Genomic DNA, 19,261 nt, shown 5'->3' with positions numbered 1-19,261 from the left:
AAAAAAGAAAAAAAAAAAAGAAAGAAAAGCTTAGTACTGAAACATAAAAAATTTGTACCTAAAAGTTTAACTCCAACTAAAAGATATAAGGGGTAATTAATCTTAGGTGGATTGTAGGAAGTTTGGTACATAAAAGAATCTTACCGTTTGGTTGGAAGATTAAGGCTTTGTTTGGGACGGCTTTTTTATTGCTTCTTGAAGCAGCTTTTTAGTACAAAAATTTTAATTTTTATAATAAAAAGCTGTTTTAAGAAACAATAAAATAGCCGTTCCAAATGAAGCCTAAATAAATATGAAAATTTTCTAAACCTAAAATAATGAACCTTATAGATAAAAAGTCAAACTTTTCATATAATCATTTAGGAGTTATTTTTACAAGAAATATCAATTGAGATGAATTATTAGGATATATATGATAGGTTATATTAATTAAGTTTTTAATCATCAAAATATAATATTAGCTTCATTAGGTTAATATTTTCCTAATTTTAAAAATTTTAAATGTTTATATAATAGCAATATAAAGGGCCTTATTAATAAAGTACAAGTGAATTATTCGACAGTATGTAATAATTTGTCTGGGAAATTTTTATAAGTGAAAGTTTTATTATGTTTATACTATCCTCTTTACTTTGAAAGGGCCTCACATGATTATTTTGTGAAGGATAATTTACTTGAAGAGCTCAAATTTTGAAGAAAAGTACTCAATGCTACAACACTAGACTTTTTGAGCTCCGCAACATTTAAGCCCAAAATCTAGCTCAAGACACAGAGCAGTTCACTATGGTGTTCAAAGTACTTGTACTTTAGAGTGAGATCTCTACAAACTCCGTGGAGCTAACTTGGGCACCACAACGTCAAACCACAAGTACCATGGTAGACCAATTAATTTAGTTATTATTAGGAAGCAGCGCATTGATTCAGTCAAAGAGCTGCAACCGAGGGAAGTTTTAGTTCCATAGCTCTAGTTCAAAATATGGGTGTCGTAATGCTATCATATCGGCATTGGCATTATGGGTCATAAATATAAATATCATGGTCAAATTTTTTTTTGAGTGCTGACATATTTTACTCATAGAATCAATCTTAGGACGAGTTTAGTAGAGAGGAGAGTGTGCTTGTTAGTTAAGGGAAGTGGCGCCAGTTGCAAGGAGAGTTTGAAATCAGTGTTTGCAAGACATTATTGGTTCTATCTACACTTTATCTTCTCTTTTACTTATAATTTGAATTAAAATGAAGTTTTCTTTGCTTATTTTATTTGCAATGACTAGCTAATATAAAATTTTTCTCTAGGCTTCTTTTTAGTTGAGAATCATTCCCCACATTGATCAAATCTCAAAACTTTGAATAATCCAACATTATTTCTAGTTACTTTTTTCTTCATTTAAATTATGTAGAAGCTTTACACAAATTTAAAATCTAGTATGATCTACATCGTAGATTTAGGCGTAGTAGAAACATTTAGGGGAATTATAATAGATTTCTCTCATGCACAGACTTATGGTAGATAAAATTCTAGGACCCTTAAGGAGATAGAAAAACTATAGCAAAGTGGGGTCGAGTGGAAAATTGCTTGGAAAATCCCACCTAAAATTGCTTAGGAAAAAATTTAAAAACATTATTTAGCCCGAGCAGGCCCATGAACCCGGCAACAATCACCGAGCTTGTGAACCAGGCATGCCCGCAAACCCCGGGCCCATGAACTAGGCCCGCCATGCACTTCATTGGCCCATGAATTAGGCTAGCCTGCAAACCTGTAATATGGACATTGGACATTATATTTGGATTATTAAAATTTGATTGTTTATATTATTTGTGCAGTAGAATTTTTTTAGGACTCTTGCATGGCGTATTTTGTTTTAGTTTGAATACGAATCGGAGTGTTTTTTTTATAAGGGTACTCTTAAAATTCTTCTACTTGTAATTTTAAATAAAAATTTTTAGGCTCACATAGTAACTCTAACGATCTAAGAAGTAAGCTCGGGACCGCCGAGAGTCAGCATAAGCATATTAATACTTTATCTTCCTTGTTAGGCACCTCCCCGCCTGCGGGTTCTGGCAGACCACTTGACCTATGAGGGTGCAGTTCTGTCAAGGGGAAGTTGTGCAATCTCTAGAAAAAAACCTATTTTTTAAGCCTAATTTTTAAACTGCTTCATATTCATTTTATGCATTTGAGTCAATTAGCATGTATTGTATTAGATACAAATTAAAAAAAGTTTAAAATATTAATTGCATTTCTAGACATTTTTCACCCTACATAAGTTTAGGGGCCAATTAAGAATTGTCTTAGATGTCGGCCCCTAATTCCTTAAAACTTAAATAAACATCTCTACCCATCTTTCATAAGAGACTGGACACAGGGTTTTAAGTGCCTAGGTGGTTAGCTGGCTCCCCAATCCAGGCCGGGATAAGTCCAGATTTGTACTTCATTAGTTAGGTTCGGGTCACTACTTTGTAGTACCCAAATTAGACTTAGGTTCTGAGGCAGGTTCTTTATAGATCTTAAGTCATCGCCCTCCGGGAATATAATCCTAAATTTCTAATAAAATGTCAACTTAAACATAAAATTTTCTCCTAAAATGTAAAGCCCAACATAGGATAGACTGAGGTCGCCTCTGAGTTTCTCAGAACTTGGCACCTCCTACTTTTCCTCCTCTGACTCGTTAATAAATGTTCAACATTGAGCTTTCTCCTTGAAAAATTCCTTATTTCTATTTCCTTGTCTTCTACTTTGTAGTCAAAAGGGTATGAAATCACTGCTTTAATCGAGAGTTTTCTTAGGAGTATCCCTCCTAGGATGTAATTAACTATAGGAGCTTACTCTTATAGGGATTTGAGAACCCCAGACTAAAATAAACCTTATTTATTCATACAAAATAAGGGAAGAATCTTTGGGAATGCAGATGTTTTTAAAAACTTCATTTCTAATCTTAAATATACTTATAGGATGTTATTATTATCTTTTCATATAATGTAATATCCGGTTTGTTATATTCAATTTTAGAAATGATGAATTCTATAAAACTCATTCTTATTTTTGGATGTCTTGAAGAATGTTATATTCGTCTTTTAAGATGATATAATATTCTTCTTGCTATATCTAAATAAAAGAATGGTAAAATTTTCAAAAAAGTTTATTTCTATTTTTAAACATATTCTTAAGAATTTCATGTTTATTTTTTGAAATAATATGTTATTCTCTGAACTGTATTTGATTATAGAAATATCAATTTTCAAAACCTTATTTTGATATTGAATCCATTATAGAATATTGTGTCAGTCATTCGAGATTGTACTTTATTTCTTAATGCAGTATTCGATTACAAAATAGGAGAAATCAAAATCTGCGTGGTGATACATAAATTTTCCCACCACCAGTAACAACCGCAAAGTCCCTAAGAATTTCATTTATGGTGTTGGCGTTATCCATGGTGGCTGTGCCAAATACTAAAAGATAATCAGCAAACATTAAATGTAAAACCTCATAATTCCCAGACTTGATACCATGGAAGGTGTTGTCGATAGTGGCTTGTTCAAATTTGGAAGAAAGCCCAGCCTTGCCTAATGCCAGAACTCGAATTAAAGTATCCCTCTAAAGCCCCATTGATACAAATAGATAAATGAACATTCGAGGTGCAGGCCTTTATCCAAGTGATAAAAATGCTGGGAAAACTCTTAATTTCAAGTCTTTCATAAAGGTAATCTCTAGAAACCATGTCAAAGGCCTTAGTGATATCAAATTTTGCACATAAGAATTTTTTATTGGCTTTAAGATTGAAACATCCAAGAATGTCGGCGGCCAAGAGAAAGTTGTCTGAAATGATTCTTTTGTGAATGAATCCACCTTGACTAGGATGAATAATGTGAGGCATCACTTTTTTCATTCTGTTAGCAATGATTTTTGCTATGATTTTATAGATGACATTACAGAGAGCTATTGGCCTATAATCTTTGACATTGCTGGCATGAGGCTTTTTTGGAATGAGTGCAATGGCAGTTGCTTTAGTCTGATTTGGCATGAAACCCGTGGAAAAGAAGGAAGAGACAACAGTACAGAGTTGGTGTTGAATAACACTCCAGGTTGATTTGTAAAAATCAAAAGTAAATCCATCAGGACCCGGTGCTGTGTTGGAATTACCAGTGAAAACAATGTTTTTGATTTCCTCAAATGTGACAGGGGCAATAAGCTCAGAGGTAAGATGCTGAGGAATGACTCTTCCCGCAGGAATATTCACAGCAGAGTGATTCGAAACCGTGGGAGCAGGAGTATTGAAGAGAGTTTTGTAATGGTTGATGAAGACATTAGGCATATCTTCTTTAGAATGAAAAGTGCCTTGTTCATTGGTAATCTCCTTTATTCTATAGTAGTTTTTGGTGATATTTATTTTTGAATAAAGGTACTTCAAATCATCTTTACCATGAGTGAGCCATTTTACCTTGGCACGTTGGGTCATCCAACTAGTAAGAGCTGAGTGAGAATGAGCTAGCTTATTGTTAATAAGATTGAGATTACTATTGAGCTGAGGATCAAGGGGATCTCTTTGAATTTGGCTGATGACATCTCTCTGACTGGCTTTTAGAGCCTCAATTTGAATTTGGAGACTGTTTGAATTGGTCCAGTGTTTGTGCTTCATAGAATTCTTAAGCAATTTCAATTTGAAATTGAAAGAGCTTAGAGGACTACTAGTGTTAGGAAGGGAAAAAGCCTCCAGCAGACAATCCCAAAACTCAGGAAGTTTGACACAGTAGTTTTTGAAAAGAAATCGATGTCCACATTTGACTTCCGTGGTATTCACCAAAATGAGAGGTGAATGATCTGAGCAATCCGGGTCAAGAACTTTATAGAAAGAGTTGGGAAAACTTAACAGACACTGATCATTGATAAGAACACGGTCTAGCTTGATATGGATGGGATTGTACGTGTTGTTGTTGATTGTACCAGGTGTAAAAGTGACCAACAGACAATAGTTCGTGCATCCCAGTGTTGAAAACAAGGCTGTTAAAATCACCTAGACGAGTGGTAGAAAGTGTTGTGCCACCTGCTTTGTCGCCAAGCTCACGGCAACTATTAAAGTCTCCCATAATAGCCCAAGGAGTATTGATATTCTGAGCTAATATTTGAATGTCATTCCATAGCATTTGTCTCTCTGATTGAATTCTCCCAAACTTCTGCAAACATAGAGCTTTGCTTCAGTGTGGTGACATCTCCAGTGACACAAGGCATCCTTTATTTCACTTTCCAAATAGAGAACAAATTGTCGTGACGTTGCCACTCCCAGCACCGTAGCACTCTAAGAGGCATTTTGGCTATTTAAAATTTTCTCTTTTCCATTCCAAATCTCAACTTATATTTAGGTTTAATCAAATCTGTAAGGCCTATAATAAATAACAAAATCAAATTTAAGCAAAAACACATTCAAAATCAAATCAATTACCTGGATTTTGGGATAGTGAATGTTACAATTATTGTCCTGAAAATTTTTCTTACGTACATCTAACTAAGCGCATGACATATTTCAATCACTTCTCTTTTATAATTTTGTAGTCAATTTAAGAGAGATAAAACAACAGATAAGTAAAAATATGAAAAATAAATCTTTATCTTTTTGTGCCTGAGATAAACTAAATATTTTCATGCTTGTCTAGCTGTAATTAAATATAAATATGTATATAATGTGAACTCTTCCAGGGAAAAAACATGCTAAAACTTTTGATATTCTTCTGGTTATCCTCCTTTACCACACTTAAAAGAAAAAGAAAGATTCGATTCTTCTATGATTTTCTTTATTACAGACTCTTTACTTCGATTCCCTACTTTGCTGATTAGTTTCTTTCTCATTTGCCTATTTGATTTGAAGGAATTAATAGATAGGAATCGAAATGGTGGGATTGGAAATCGCAAATGGAATTCTATTAGAATTTGTTTTCACCGCTTATTTGATTGCGAAGAAACTGAGTAAAATATTATTTTATGTTTTATTTCTTGTGGAGCTGTCGCCTGTTATTCAAGCCAAAAAATTTCGAGCATTTACTTAACGTTGAGTTAAAAAATATATATATATTCTCTTTGTTCACATTTCATGAAATATTTTAATTTTTTTGGACTTTCATTGTTATCAAATCCAAAGTTAGCTTAAAATATTCTTTACTTAATATGAACGGAATACTCCAACCAGGCGTTCATATTCCTATCATTCTTTTCTTAACTTACACAAATTTATAAATAAGCAAATAAATGTGCTAAAGCTATTTCAGAATGAAAAAAAGGAAGCTAAAGTTATTTCTAGAGATCCTGAGCTGCTTTTTCCATTTCCATGAGCCAATCAAAATCAGCTTGTCATGTTTAATTTATTCTATAGATTTTGAGTTGTTCCACACTAAGGGTTTCAATCAAAAAGGAATCTTAGAACTGCACGTCACACAAATAATGAATAAAATATTTAAATTTTAGAGGGAACAAAAGAGAACTCATTGAAAGACAAGCAATTATGAACCCTTTTCTCACTTCCTCGCCAATTTGCGTAACCCTTAACAAATCCCATATCTTTTGCAGCTATAAATTGAGCTACTTTGTCAGAGTAAAAGACACAATCGAATACTTGATTCAAAATGACAGTAGTTAATTGGATGGCGTTAATCTCCTTCCTTCTTTCAGTCACTATCACAACAAAAGTTCATGCAAGAGTCCTCGATGAACATCTTGCTCTTAATGATACCAAACTCTTTTCATTAAACTCCAACAGTGGCGGTGGTAGTGGCCATGGCTTTGGGGTTGGAGTTAGCCGACATGGGTCCGAGATTGACATTGGAATCGGTGGAGGTGCTGGTGGAGGCATTGGGACTACAAAAGGTGGAAATTTGAGCATCGGAGGAGGGGTTGGCGTTGGAGTTGGCATTGACATTAGAAGACATGGGGTCGATGTCGGCATCGGAGTGGGTGGTGGTGGCATGGTTAATGCAAAGAATGTGAGTGTTAGCGCCAGTGGTGGGGCTGGTGTTGGTGTTAGTATAGATCATGATGGCATGCATGTGAGCACCGCTAGAGGTGGTGGTGATGGTGTAGGGGACGGGATTGGAGTCGGAAGAGCTGGAGAAGCAGTGGGCCATGGCGTGGGATATGGAAGTGCTAATAGTGGCAGTGGATTTGGAAGTGGTGGAGGGGGTGGATCTGTCGAAGTTTCTAATGGCAATGGGAATAGTAATGGCAACGACTAAGACTGACCAACTATATTATCAAAAAGAGCCATGCTGCACTCTTAGTATACTTACGGATGATATGTTAAACCTAAGTAGTCCGTCATATATGTGAAAGTCAGCCAATATCAAATAATTTATGATTTATATCATAAAGATGTGAAAAATATGTTAATTATTGTGATTGTGCATGGAAGCTTATAATATATCTTATAAGGGTGTTTTTTTTGCCTATGTTATATATGTTGAGAGTGAAATTATAAAAAATATATATGTTTGTTAGGAAATAAGGATATATAAGTGCTCTATAAGCATCTTGACATAGCTGCTCTTGTCAAGCTGGATCAGAAAGTGGCATTCCCTTATGTTATATTATATTGCATTCCTATATTTCTTCTTCTTAGCCATGCTTTCTTTCTTGTAGTAAATTTAATTAATCTGTTATTTTGTTTTTCTGTAAGGAGTTGGGAATAAATACTACCCACTAAAAAGTATATACATGTTCTTCTTGATGCCAAAAGAATACAACCAGTCTTCACAAGGTTGGTATCGCTCAACTGTTAACCACACCAATAACATTAACACTAACGACTGTTTATACCAAATCAATGAATTGAGATAAATAATGTCTCCAACGACTTGATCCACTGGTGCGATCCAAGAACAATAAGGTTTTGTTTGAGATAGTTTTCATGTTGTTTTATTTTTCAGGTCTCAACTAGTCTTTATTTATGATAAAATTTGATGCTCGTTTCTCAACATTTCTAGAATAATCTATATAGTAATGACCATTATCATTAGCATGATGTTTTGACCTAACATTGAGCCCTTTGTGGACCTTAGTTGACTATGGTGCCACCTAAACCCTAAAACCACAAAACCTTAAAATTGATTTTCCCTTGAACCTTAGCACGGATCTGTAAAACCAAACCTTGAAACCTCCTCCAAAATATCTCAAATATGATTTGAAGTGCATTGCACCCATTTCTAATACATGGTCAAACCTTGTTGACCAAGTCAACCTAAGTTGACTAAAGGACCGCTTAAGCCCTAAAACATGCATATTGAACCAAATGCTTTCCTCATTGCATGGGACCACCTCTAACTAATCCATAATATCATATGGAATGAGTTGGACCAAATATTGAGCCTTGGTCAAACTTGGTTGACCAAGTCAACCATAGTTAACCAAAGCACACCATATGCACTTCAAAATCTCAAAATTCATGATTTTGACCAAGCCATTGAACAAAACTCTAGGGGACAGTTAATTAGATCCCCACGAGTCACCTAAAAAATTCCAGCCCTTAGTCCCACCTAACCTAGCCAATTGTGTTGAACCAAGTGCACTTAAAAAAGTTTTTTGTGAACCAAAATCCAACCCTTATCAAATTAAATTCCAAAAATTATTGTTGTAGGTGTCTTTTGACCCCATGTACATGGCCTAACAAGCCTAACCAATAGTATACCTGGGTCAACCAATTGGGTTGAACCAAGCCCCCGAAAACCAAATTTATTTGACCCATTGATGATCCAACCCAAATTGAACCTATCCACAACTTGAATTGGGTTCTATAATGTTCATTGCACATGCCGGCCCTAGCCACCTTAAGCCACATGAGTTGTTGATATGAAATGATTCCTTGAAACAACCTCTATCCAATCATTGGTACATTTATAACTGAATGGACACCTATCCCAATGTGTGCAAACATTCTCGAACCTTCCCCTAGATCTTATTGGTTAATCCATAACTAAATTGGTGGCTAGCTAGTGCATAGGTGGAAAGATCCCAGCCCTCCTTTCAAATTTATCTCTCCTATAAATATCCACCAAAATTCTAAAGCAATGGTTGATCATCTAGATTCCCTAGCTTAATAGCAAGTCCCTCAGGTCCCTCAAAGCCTTCCCCACCCTTCTTGATCTCTAGGAAAACCCAATTGGGAAGAGAGAGAAGGAAAGAGAGAAGAAAAAATAGTTCATAATTAACTCCCAATCCAATAGAAATCAATGCTTGTGGTCTTCAATAAAGTTGTAGAGGACCTCTCCAAGAGTTCATAAAGCCAAAAATCAAGCAAATCCATCAATTAAGTAGAGGTATTTTGCATTTGAAGCTTTAAAATATAATTTTTAACTACCTAAAGATTTTAATGCATAGAGCCCTCAAACTCCAAAAATTGGAAGTTTAGGGCACCATCAGTCTATATTTCAAATTTCATCAAATTAGGATGACTAGATTAAAAGTTATGAGCATTTGAATTCAAGTTAATTTGAACTAGAAATTCTAGCACAATCTAGATCATGCCATCGCGTGTGTATCATGATCGAATGACCATGATCAAGTCAGATGGAATCGCGTATTTGGCTGGATTCAAACATGTATTATGTGCATCTTGGGCGGGCGATGAGGCTCAATCCCGTTCATCAGCTCTTTGGACATGTCGCCTGATGGCCACTAAGCCAATCCAACCTGGATTAGTCACCAACCATAGCGTACTGCACATCTTAAGGTCGCCGCCATATGTTCCAATGATTGAAAACATGTTTTCTAGGATTGGCCGATGTAATTTTAAATTAAAATGGTTTTAAAAACTCCAAAAATTCTCATAAACTTGAATACTTTATTATAAATCTATTTCTCACCCAAATTTATTGTTATTGAGCTCATTAGAATCATCTTGGCCCAATTTCATTTTAAAATTACTTTCAATTCATTTGGACTAATGGATTTTTAGTAATTTGATGTTGATTAATTTTTTTTTTTTTAATTACTCATCACCTAGTGCTCCAATTGAGCTCAAAGGTGTGTATGCCACCTACCATAATTTTCTTGGATCTTGATTGTATTTGGATTTTGATAAATTGAATTTGCAAAGTTATGTGTTAAGATTTGACCCATAAGTTTAAAAAATCATAACACTCCATCTGCAAAGTATTTCAATTTGATTTTCCTGTAGTGTGTTTATGTATATGCAATGGTTAAAATGTCATTGATTTCACCCATATCCAATATGTAGAACTTATGAATTAAATCACAAAAGGTATATATGCACTTATCTTTGATGATTGATTCTGACACCTGGGGGGATTTTAATGAACTCAAAGTGGGTTTGATGCACATGTTCTGATGAACCTATGATTCAAATTTCATTGCATTTGGAGTTCATTTGATTTGTCAATTAGTGAACCCAAAATTAATTTACATAATTAACCTAGGTATTTCAAAAATTCATAATATATCCAAATTAAATCCAAAAATTAAATACTAATCATCATATTGCTCAAAATTAAAATCTTAACGTATGAAAAATAAAAGCCCCTTGAAATTCACTCAATATAGAATTTAATTTAAAAATTAAGAAAATTTAATAATTAATTAAAATAAATAATTTAATAATATAATAAAAATTAAATTAATTTTAAACACTTATAATCATCCTTAGGAGTCATCTTTGACATTTGGGAAAGATTTTAAGAGATTTGGAGTTAATATGGTACAAAAATTTGAAACTCTTTAATTAACTCATTAGAATAGTTAACATTGCAAAAATCATAACTAATTATAGAAAACTCCAAATCACACAAACTTAAAGGCATTGGACTTATATCTAGGTCTAATATTTATGGAAAGTATAAAACCTTCACAAATCATTGTAAATAAAAATGTCAATATTTAGTCAAAAATATTTCCTTAAAATGGGATTAACTTGTAAAATTTATAGTTAATTATAGAAAATCTTAAATCACAAAAAAAAAAAAAGAATTGGACTCATCTCTGGGTCTAATATTTATGAAAAATAATAAATTTCTAGAAATCAATGTAAAGAAGAAATTTAATAGTTGGTCAAATCTAATTAAATAAATAAATCAATCATTATAAAAATTCAATAAATCACAAAAACTTAGTAAATGTGTAACTTAATGAATTAAATTAAATAAGGAACATTTATACTATATAAATAAAGTTTTAGGCTGGACTACCTCAGGCTGCGTGACTACGTGTCCTAAGGAGATCTTAGTCCTCATGCTCGTTGTTCAAATGCCATGAAAGAATTTGACATAATATAAGTAAGAAATTTTAAACCTTAATAATTAGTAATTAATGAATTAAAATTAATAATTAACCAACACTCTGTTAATAAAGTTTTTAGTCTAGACTAACTCGGGCAGCGGTGCTATGTGTCCTAAGGAGGCCTTAGTCCATATATCTGTTATGACAATGTCATGAATAAATTGATAGATTATAAATATTAAATTATAAATTTAATGAATCAATAATTAATAAATTATATTAATTAAAAAATCATTAATAAAATACTAAGACATATAAGCTTTCATACCCTTATGGTTGACTCATTTTAGAAGGCAAAGGTGTATTGAATTGGAAAGCTTTAAGGACTAAAATACTTAATTATAATGAAGAACTATATGAAACCTATCTACCCCATTTTTCAGAGGATTGCTAGTATTACAAATATGAACCTAGAACTTAATTATTAATATCTTTTTCACTTAGAAGTTATTAAGTATTATGTTTTATATAACTTAAAGTTAAACAACTCATACAACCAAAACACCCCTCAAAATAAATTTAAAACTTCTAAATCATTTAAACTTGAATTCAAACAACCCTTCAATGAACTTAAACAAACCAATTCAATTGTAGATAACTTTAAACTAATAAAACCTAGAACCTAAATCATTTAAACTATTTTTCAAGACAACCAACTCTAGGCTAAGCTTGGCTGGTTGTTTGGTTTTGTTTGTTTGGAGTGTCTTGCCTAGAGGTCACTCATGTTTGTTTATTAACTACTTGATTCTAGATAAAGCCCATCAACTCACTCTTGTAAAGTGTAAGTCCATATTATATACAACTCTTAGTCTCCATATATTCTTTCCATTCTATTTAAAATCTAAAATCTAAATCTAAATTCTAAATTCAACTTAAGAATTTATAATCTAAAGCTTGTGCATTGATATCTTAATATAAATTTGAAAATCTTTAGCCTTCACTTTAATTAAGAGTATTCTCTTAGGAGATATAATTAACTATAAAGGCTTGCCCTTATAGGAAGTCTAGATTCTAGAATAAAAATAAACCTTACAATATTTCCTTTCTAAGATAGGGAAAAAATTATGGATGCATACCTAAGCTTTAAAGATTGGTTTAATTTCATAATCAAAAGATAAGTAAATATTCTTTTATTCTTAGGGATAAATTGAATATTCCTTATGTATTAAATTATGAAAGTAAATATATGAATTTAGTTTCATGATTAAATAATAAGTAAATATTCCTTTTATCCTTAAGGGATGAATTGAATATTCCTTATGTGTTAAATTATGAAAATAAATATATGTATATAGTTTCATGATTAAATAATAAGTAAATATTCCTTCTATCCTTAAGGGTTGAATTGAATATTCCTTATACAGTTTGATTATAAAAATAAATTCTTAAATTTAGTTTCATACTTAAAATGAAATATGAATATTCCTTTTTTCCTTCAAGATAAATTAAATAATTTATGTTTTGTTTGATCATGAAAATAAATTGAATGTTTCTCTTCTCAAATCGATAGTGAAATATTAGTATATCCTTAAGGAAGGTATAATATCAATCTATGCATATTTGTTTAAAGAAATTTAAAATATTTTAAGAAAATCATGTGGATACCAAAATAAAATTTATCCACAGGGGTCATTAAGGAAGATGTCTTTGTAGAATAACCCTCAGGTTTTGAATATTTCTCATTTCCCAACCTTGTCTATAAACTTAAGAAAGCTTTATATGATTTGAAACCAGCACCTAAGGCATGATATGAAATCATTATTAACTTTCTCGTTGATAATATATTTATCAAGGGTAGTGTGGACACCACCTTATTGCTTAAGAATATAAAAGATGATCTACTCATAGTTCAAATCTATTTTAATGACATACTTTTTGGATCTATCAATGAAAGCCTCTACAATGAATTTTTTAGCTACTATTTGTAAGGAATTTGATATGAGTATGATGGGAGAGCTAACCTATTTTCTTGGATTTAGTATAAAGAAAATAGAGTATGGTACCTTCTCTTTTTAGACTAAATATATTAAGGCAGTCCTGAAAAAAATTGATATAAAAGGTTCTAAAAGTATAAATACACCAATGAGCATAAGCATCCAACTAGATAAGGAGATGTAGATAAAAATCAATTTATATGAAGATGTATAGAGGAATTTTAGGATCAGTACTTTATTTGGTTACTAGAAGATCAAATATTATATTTAGTGTTTATCTATGTATTAGATTTCAAGCCGATTTAAAAGAATCCCAATTAATTGATGTTAAGAGAATTATTAGATATTTGATAGGGCACCCAAAAAATATCCATCTGGTATCCTAGATTGAGTACCACCTTTAAAAATTTAGGATATTTAGATTCAAACTTTGTTGAGTGTAAACTAAATAGGAAAAACAATTCTAGAATTTATTAATTCATATAACAATCCTTAGTTTGTTTGTCTAGTAGAAAAAACATTTAGCCTTATCCACCGTTGAAGTGGAAGATGTAACTGTAGGTACTTGTGTTGCCCAAGTCTTATGGCTAAAGAAAACAATTCTTGACCTTAAACTTTATGTAGGAAATAACAAAAAGTTTAATTTATGGTTGTTAAGCCACTTCACTATAGGAAAATATGTTGTTACCGACGAAAAAAAATCCATTGGTAACACACGAAATCCACCAGAAAATACTTATTTCTAGAAAAATACCGGTGAAAACATCTCCGATGATTATTCGTGCGTCGAAAATCTATAATGGCTTAAAATTTTTGCCGGAAAATTTTCTGACGTATTTTCTGGCGGTTTACTGTCGTAAAATTTGAGAAACCAACTTATTTTAAGGTGGAAATTCTTGTGTTTCTTCTACTGGTATTTCCGGCAGATATTGATGCTAAAAAAATTAGCGGATAATTTGCTGCCCTAGCTGTCGCACTGTTATCAACAACATTACCGGAGGATATACCACTGTAAAGGCCAGCAAAAATATATGCCGAAAACAACGATTAAGTATTATCATATCATGTTGTTGGTGGTATTTTTGACGGATAATATGCTAGAAACATGTAGCAGACACAGAAAAATAATCACCTGACTTCTACAATTGATTTCCACAAACCTGCATAGACAAAAATGCAATATTATATACATTCAAGCATCCATCTCTAATAAAAATTATCACCAAACATGTACTCAATTACAAAAATAAGAATAATATCATTAACTAAAATCAACAAATATCTAACAATAAAGAAGTGCAAATGTCCATAAAACAAACAAGTAAACATGTCCACAAATACATAATAACATATGTCCACAGTATTAAAATAAACATCTACTCTAATTTAGTCTCCTCCTCTACTTATGCAGATGTATTCTGCCCACTTATCTGCTCCCTCATCTTTCACATTTCCTCTAACATTTGAGATTGCTGCAACTACACCTGAGTGTGATGCATCTCCATCTGCTACTGAATCTGCATGTGCCAATTAGCTTGTGCTTTCCTTATATGCTCTAGCTCGGCTATAAGGGTAGCTACCAGTTTGTTATATAAAGACTCATGGGTAATTACATAGAAGCTGGAGACACCAGATGTTAGGCAATCATATGTATAGGATTATGAGCCTAATCTGTATACTCGATAATGCTACATTCCTCCTATCACTTAAGACCAAGTGTGATAGTCATAATATTTTGCTGATCCACCAGAGGAACCTTTTTCTTACTGTAGCATGGCTCTCTTGAAGCCGTGTATACTCTTATAAAAGTTAATAAAAATTTAAGCAATTTATACATGTCATCAAAAAAATTAAACTTATATACTTACATAGGCTCTCCTCGCTCGCTCAACAACCCATTACTGGTCCACTTGTCGCTTGTGGGTATGACTATGCAATTCAACTTGGGTTAGTTCTCTACACAGCACCTTTTTCTATAACAAACATATATTAGTATTCATATTAAAGTAAATTATTAATAAATTTTAAATTTCCTTACCAAATGTCTTTTGTGCTTAGTATGTGGAACAAAACTTTATGCCCCAACATCAGAATCTCTATTCTATCTATTTTTATCCCTCCTCCTGTTATAGTCTGGACTAACACAAGCACTATTCAACTCAGTGCATACACTCTCACCAATCCAGAGTGGTTGCTCACTTGACTTTCTAATGTCTATAAATATGTCTCACATGCAAGTCAACCGATGCTTTTTCCTAGTCGTTGGCCTCCCCCTCCTACTCCCAACTGCCACCCCCTTCCTTCCTCCCCTTGACCCCCAAAGTATCAACCTCCTCTAATTTTTTACTTTCCAAAGACATAATATTTTTGGAATGTTTAAATTCAGATTTCAAATCATTCAAAAATTTGAAAATTCCCTTCCTTAAATAAGGGCATTTAATTTAGGAAAGTCCCACCATTCAAGTTGATTAACATTTATAAATTTCTTTCTATTTGCTAGATGAATTAATTTTGGAAAGTTTCTTTATTCAATCCACGTTAGCTTTGAATTAAAAAGGAAAGATTTGTAATAACATCGCTTTCCTAATCAAGTTTGCCAAGATTGTAAACCCCTTTAATCCCAAATCAATTATCACTATTAGTGCCTAGTGAGAAAATCCATTACAAAAGTAAAAGCATACACTAAGATTCTTTCTCTTGAAAATCTCTAGTGAGAACGTTCATATGAAAACCAAAAGGCATACACTAAGATACCTTCTCTTACAAATGTCTAGTGAGAACATCCAAACTTAAGGTAATGAGATAATACCTTCTCTTACTAGTGGTGTTCGGGGAAGCTTTTGGTGAAAGTCGGCAAGGGTTTAATCAGCGTAGCTCTCGAACACTAGGAAAGAAATGCTCGCAGTTTGGTTGGGGTAGCTCTCAAACGCAAGCATGAGGAGAGGGAAAAAAATTGTCGGCGTCAACGCATCTCTCTAATGGCGAGTGAAGAGGGTTTGGCCTGGGAAGCTCTTGAACACGAGAGAGGGAAATAAGGAAAACAGCTTCAGTGGAAACAAAAATGAGAACTCAGATGATGAACAGGTCAAAATAGGGCATGTACTGATGTTTTTCTGACAGATTATCTGTTGGTTATGTTACCGACAGATAATGTGTCGGTAATAATTTGTTGAGTTTATGTAAGCCGACGCAATATTCGCAGGTAATTTTGCCAGTTATTGCTGGTAGAAATATGCACTAAAAACCATTAAAAAACTGGCGAATAACTGATTGAATATGTGCCAGTGATTCAGTGGTGGAAATTGTACCAGATATTTCGTCGTTAAGTTACCAACGAGTATTCCACCGGTTTTACCAACGTAACTATTTTCGCCAGAATGTCCGATGGTAATGACAGATTTTTTTTTTGTAGTGCCTGAACTATAACAACATATGAAGAGGAGAATGAATTGGTCTTTTAAAAATTTTCTTACCAAAATAATTTTTTTTTTAAATTTCAACCAAATTTATAACTTAAAAAAATAGATCTTATAATGTAGAAGCTAACAATAGGAAAAATATTAAATACTTTTTTTATTTTATGGATAAATAAAAAGAAAAATAATTTTCTTCCTTTTCTTTTCTCACTTTTTCTTACAAAGCAATCTCAAGTTCTCAAGTTGGATTTTCAAGAATAAACAGAAAAATAAACAAGAATAAACACAACAAAAATTTATGGTGTTTCATCCACCTAACATTGCGTCCAATCTCTGGATCCCTCTCTTGGTATTGCACTAAATTCTTTAGTGTCTCTCCTTTGCCATTACAACAAGGTGGAGAAACCCTTGTAAGAATCACTTTCACCATTCCTCGATTTAGCTAAGAACCAAATCATCTTCACCTTCTCCGGTGCAATTGAGAACAAAATCACTCTCACCTACTCTGTTGTGGCTATGAACCAAATCACTTTCACCTTACCTTCGTGATGCTGAGAACTAAATCACTTTCACCTTCCCTTGGTATGGTGGAGTAGCTAGATCCTTTGACACATTGAGCTTCTTCTTAGAGTTTCCATCAAGATCGATTTTGACTCATAGAGGAAGACGGATAATGTTCGCCTGAGCATTTGTGTGTAGACACTCTTTCACACTCCCGTAATCCCATCAGGAATTTCTACACCTCTCTCTCCTAGACAAAATTTCTATCTTCAAACCCTAACTTATAAAAGAACACATTAACTATGATAACTAAAAGACCCTCTCAAAGGAATAAGAGATGTTTAAATAATATTGTTGACCTCATTTTTGGTATGAGGTCACTGAGGCCCTTCCAAACTCCAGATTAATTCTAGATCCTCAGGATCTACTCTAGACCTTTGGATCCTTTCCTAGAGCTAGACCTTAGGGCCTACTCTAGAGCCTAGGATTCCCTTAGATCCTAGATCCTAGAACCCCTCTAGATCTTAGGACCAATCTAGTTCCAAATTAATCCCTACCCTTGATCAACTTCAATCTCAAATCAATTCCTACTTTTGATCAACTCCAACTTCAATTTGATTCCTACCTTTGATCAATTTAAATCTCAAACTTCATTCAATTCAAATCCTGATTAACTCAAATTTCAAACACATCCAAACTTTGATTCAATCCACTTGAGAATCCAAATTTCATTCTAGACTTTGATCCTACCTTTTGACCTAGCTTTGACCCTATCCATTCATTAACAATCACCACATGATTGTAAATGATTTGGATACTTCAATATTGATCATCCAAACTTAGAATCCATTTCAAACCCAAAAAAAATCCAGACTCAAATCCAGGGTTCAAAGGCTTGGTCCTGAAGGCCTTTTTCATTAATTTTTCATATACCCTGAAACCTAGTCAAATGGCCTTTGATTCAGGGTCTGTCACTTACAAAGTGATAAGACATGTCTCTAGAGGTTACCCGCCAATTTTGAGCCCATTCTGAGGTCTCTAACCCCAGAATTTGAATTAAAATCCAAAGGCTGCAAAACCTTCAAATATTTATAGCCTATGCCACTAGACCTGTCACCTTGAAGATTTTGACCTTAGAGCCTTCACCAAAGCCTCTAGTTACTTCCAGACTATTAATCCTAATATGTTGATCAATAAACTGCATTTTTCTGGACTCATTTTTGGCCCCTAGTGGCCATAACCCCAAAATGACCAGAATACCCCTATGGGGCTCAATAAGGCATTTCAAACCAATTGAACTCTGAATTGAATGCAATCACTTGCAACAAGTTTCAAATACCAAATCAAACCTGTTCAACCCATTCCCAGGACCTGGGTCAATCTGGTTGACCAAGTCAACACAATTGACCTAAAAGGCCCTTTAAGGGTCCAAATAGGTGTTTTGGCCTAAATGATTTCTCTAGGCCATGGAACCATTCCCATTGGCCTTGAAATGTCATTTCAAATCTGTTGAGCCCAAACCCATACCCTGGGTCAACCTGGTTGACCAAGTCAACCCAGGTTGACCAAACAAGCCTTTAAGGGTTTAAAATTGACCTCCCTAGACCTGGGGACCACCTCCAGTGGTCTCCAAATGTCAAATTAAACCTGTCCAGCCCAGACTCACCCCTTGGGTCAACCTGGTTGACCTAATCAACATAGGTTGACCCAAGCTCCCCTTAGGGCTTTAAATGTTTCATTTTAACCCATTCAACTCATTTGACCCCTTTCAAGCTCCAAATCAACTCCTATTCATAGCTCAATCACCTCTTAACCATTGGTAAATCAAATCCAAATCAATTTGGATAGGTCAACATTTTGATCTTGGTCAAGCTTGTAGGTTTAGATCAAAACCACCACTAGCATTTGATCAAATCCCTGTCAAGCTTTCAAATCATTCCTTTTAATTCCTTGACCCTTGCCAAATACATCATGAACCAGGTCATGGTCATTTTGACCAAGTCAACACTTGTAGACTTGGTCAAACTAGCTCAAGCTCCCTTACTTGCATTCAAACCTTAAATCCTAATTGTCAAACCTCTCCAAATTCAATCCAACAGGTATCCATGACCTCCTACTGCCATCTCAGCACCCTTGACCTT

General features: G+C 33.6%; 1 protein-coding gene across 1 annotated transcript; it reads left to right on the top strand.

Moving 5' to 3' along the window:
* Positions 1-6,630: 6,630 nt before the first annotated feature.
* Positions 6,631-7,218, top strand: LOC110099506 (glycine-rich cell wall structural protein-like). The gene has a single exon (XM_020826687.1). The coding sequence runs from the start codon at positions 6,631-6,633 to the stop codon at positions 7,216-7,218; it is 588 nt and encodes a 195-aa protein (XP_020682346.1).
* Positions 7,219-19,261: the final 12,043 nt, after the last annotated feature.

The sequence above is a fragment of the Dendrobium catenatum genome, unplaced genomic scaffold (genome assembly GCF_001605985.2).
Source record: "Dendrobium catenatum unplaced genomic scaffold, ASM160598v2 fragScaff_scaffold_114, whole genome shotgun sequence".
In the NCBI taxonomy this organism is placed as follows: domain Eukaryota; kingdom Viridiplantae; phylum Streptophyta; class Magnoliopsida; order Asparagales; family Orchidaceae; genus Dendrobium; species Dendrobium catenatum.
Note: the sequence above shows the minus strand (reverse complement) of the source record. Positions and strands in the feature narration are given on the sequence as shown.

Coding starts and splice junctions, on each gene's coding strand:
- LOC110099506 (XM_020826687.1), top strand. CDS start 6,631: ATGGCGTTAATCTCCTTCCTTCTTTCAGTCACTATCACAACAAAAGTT.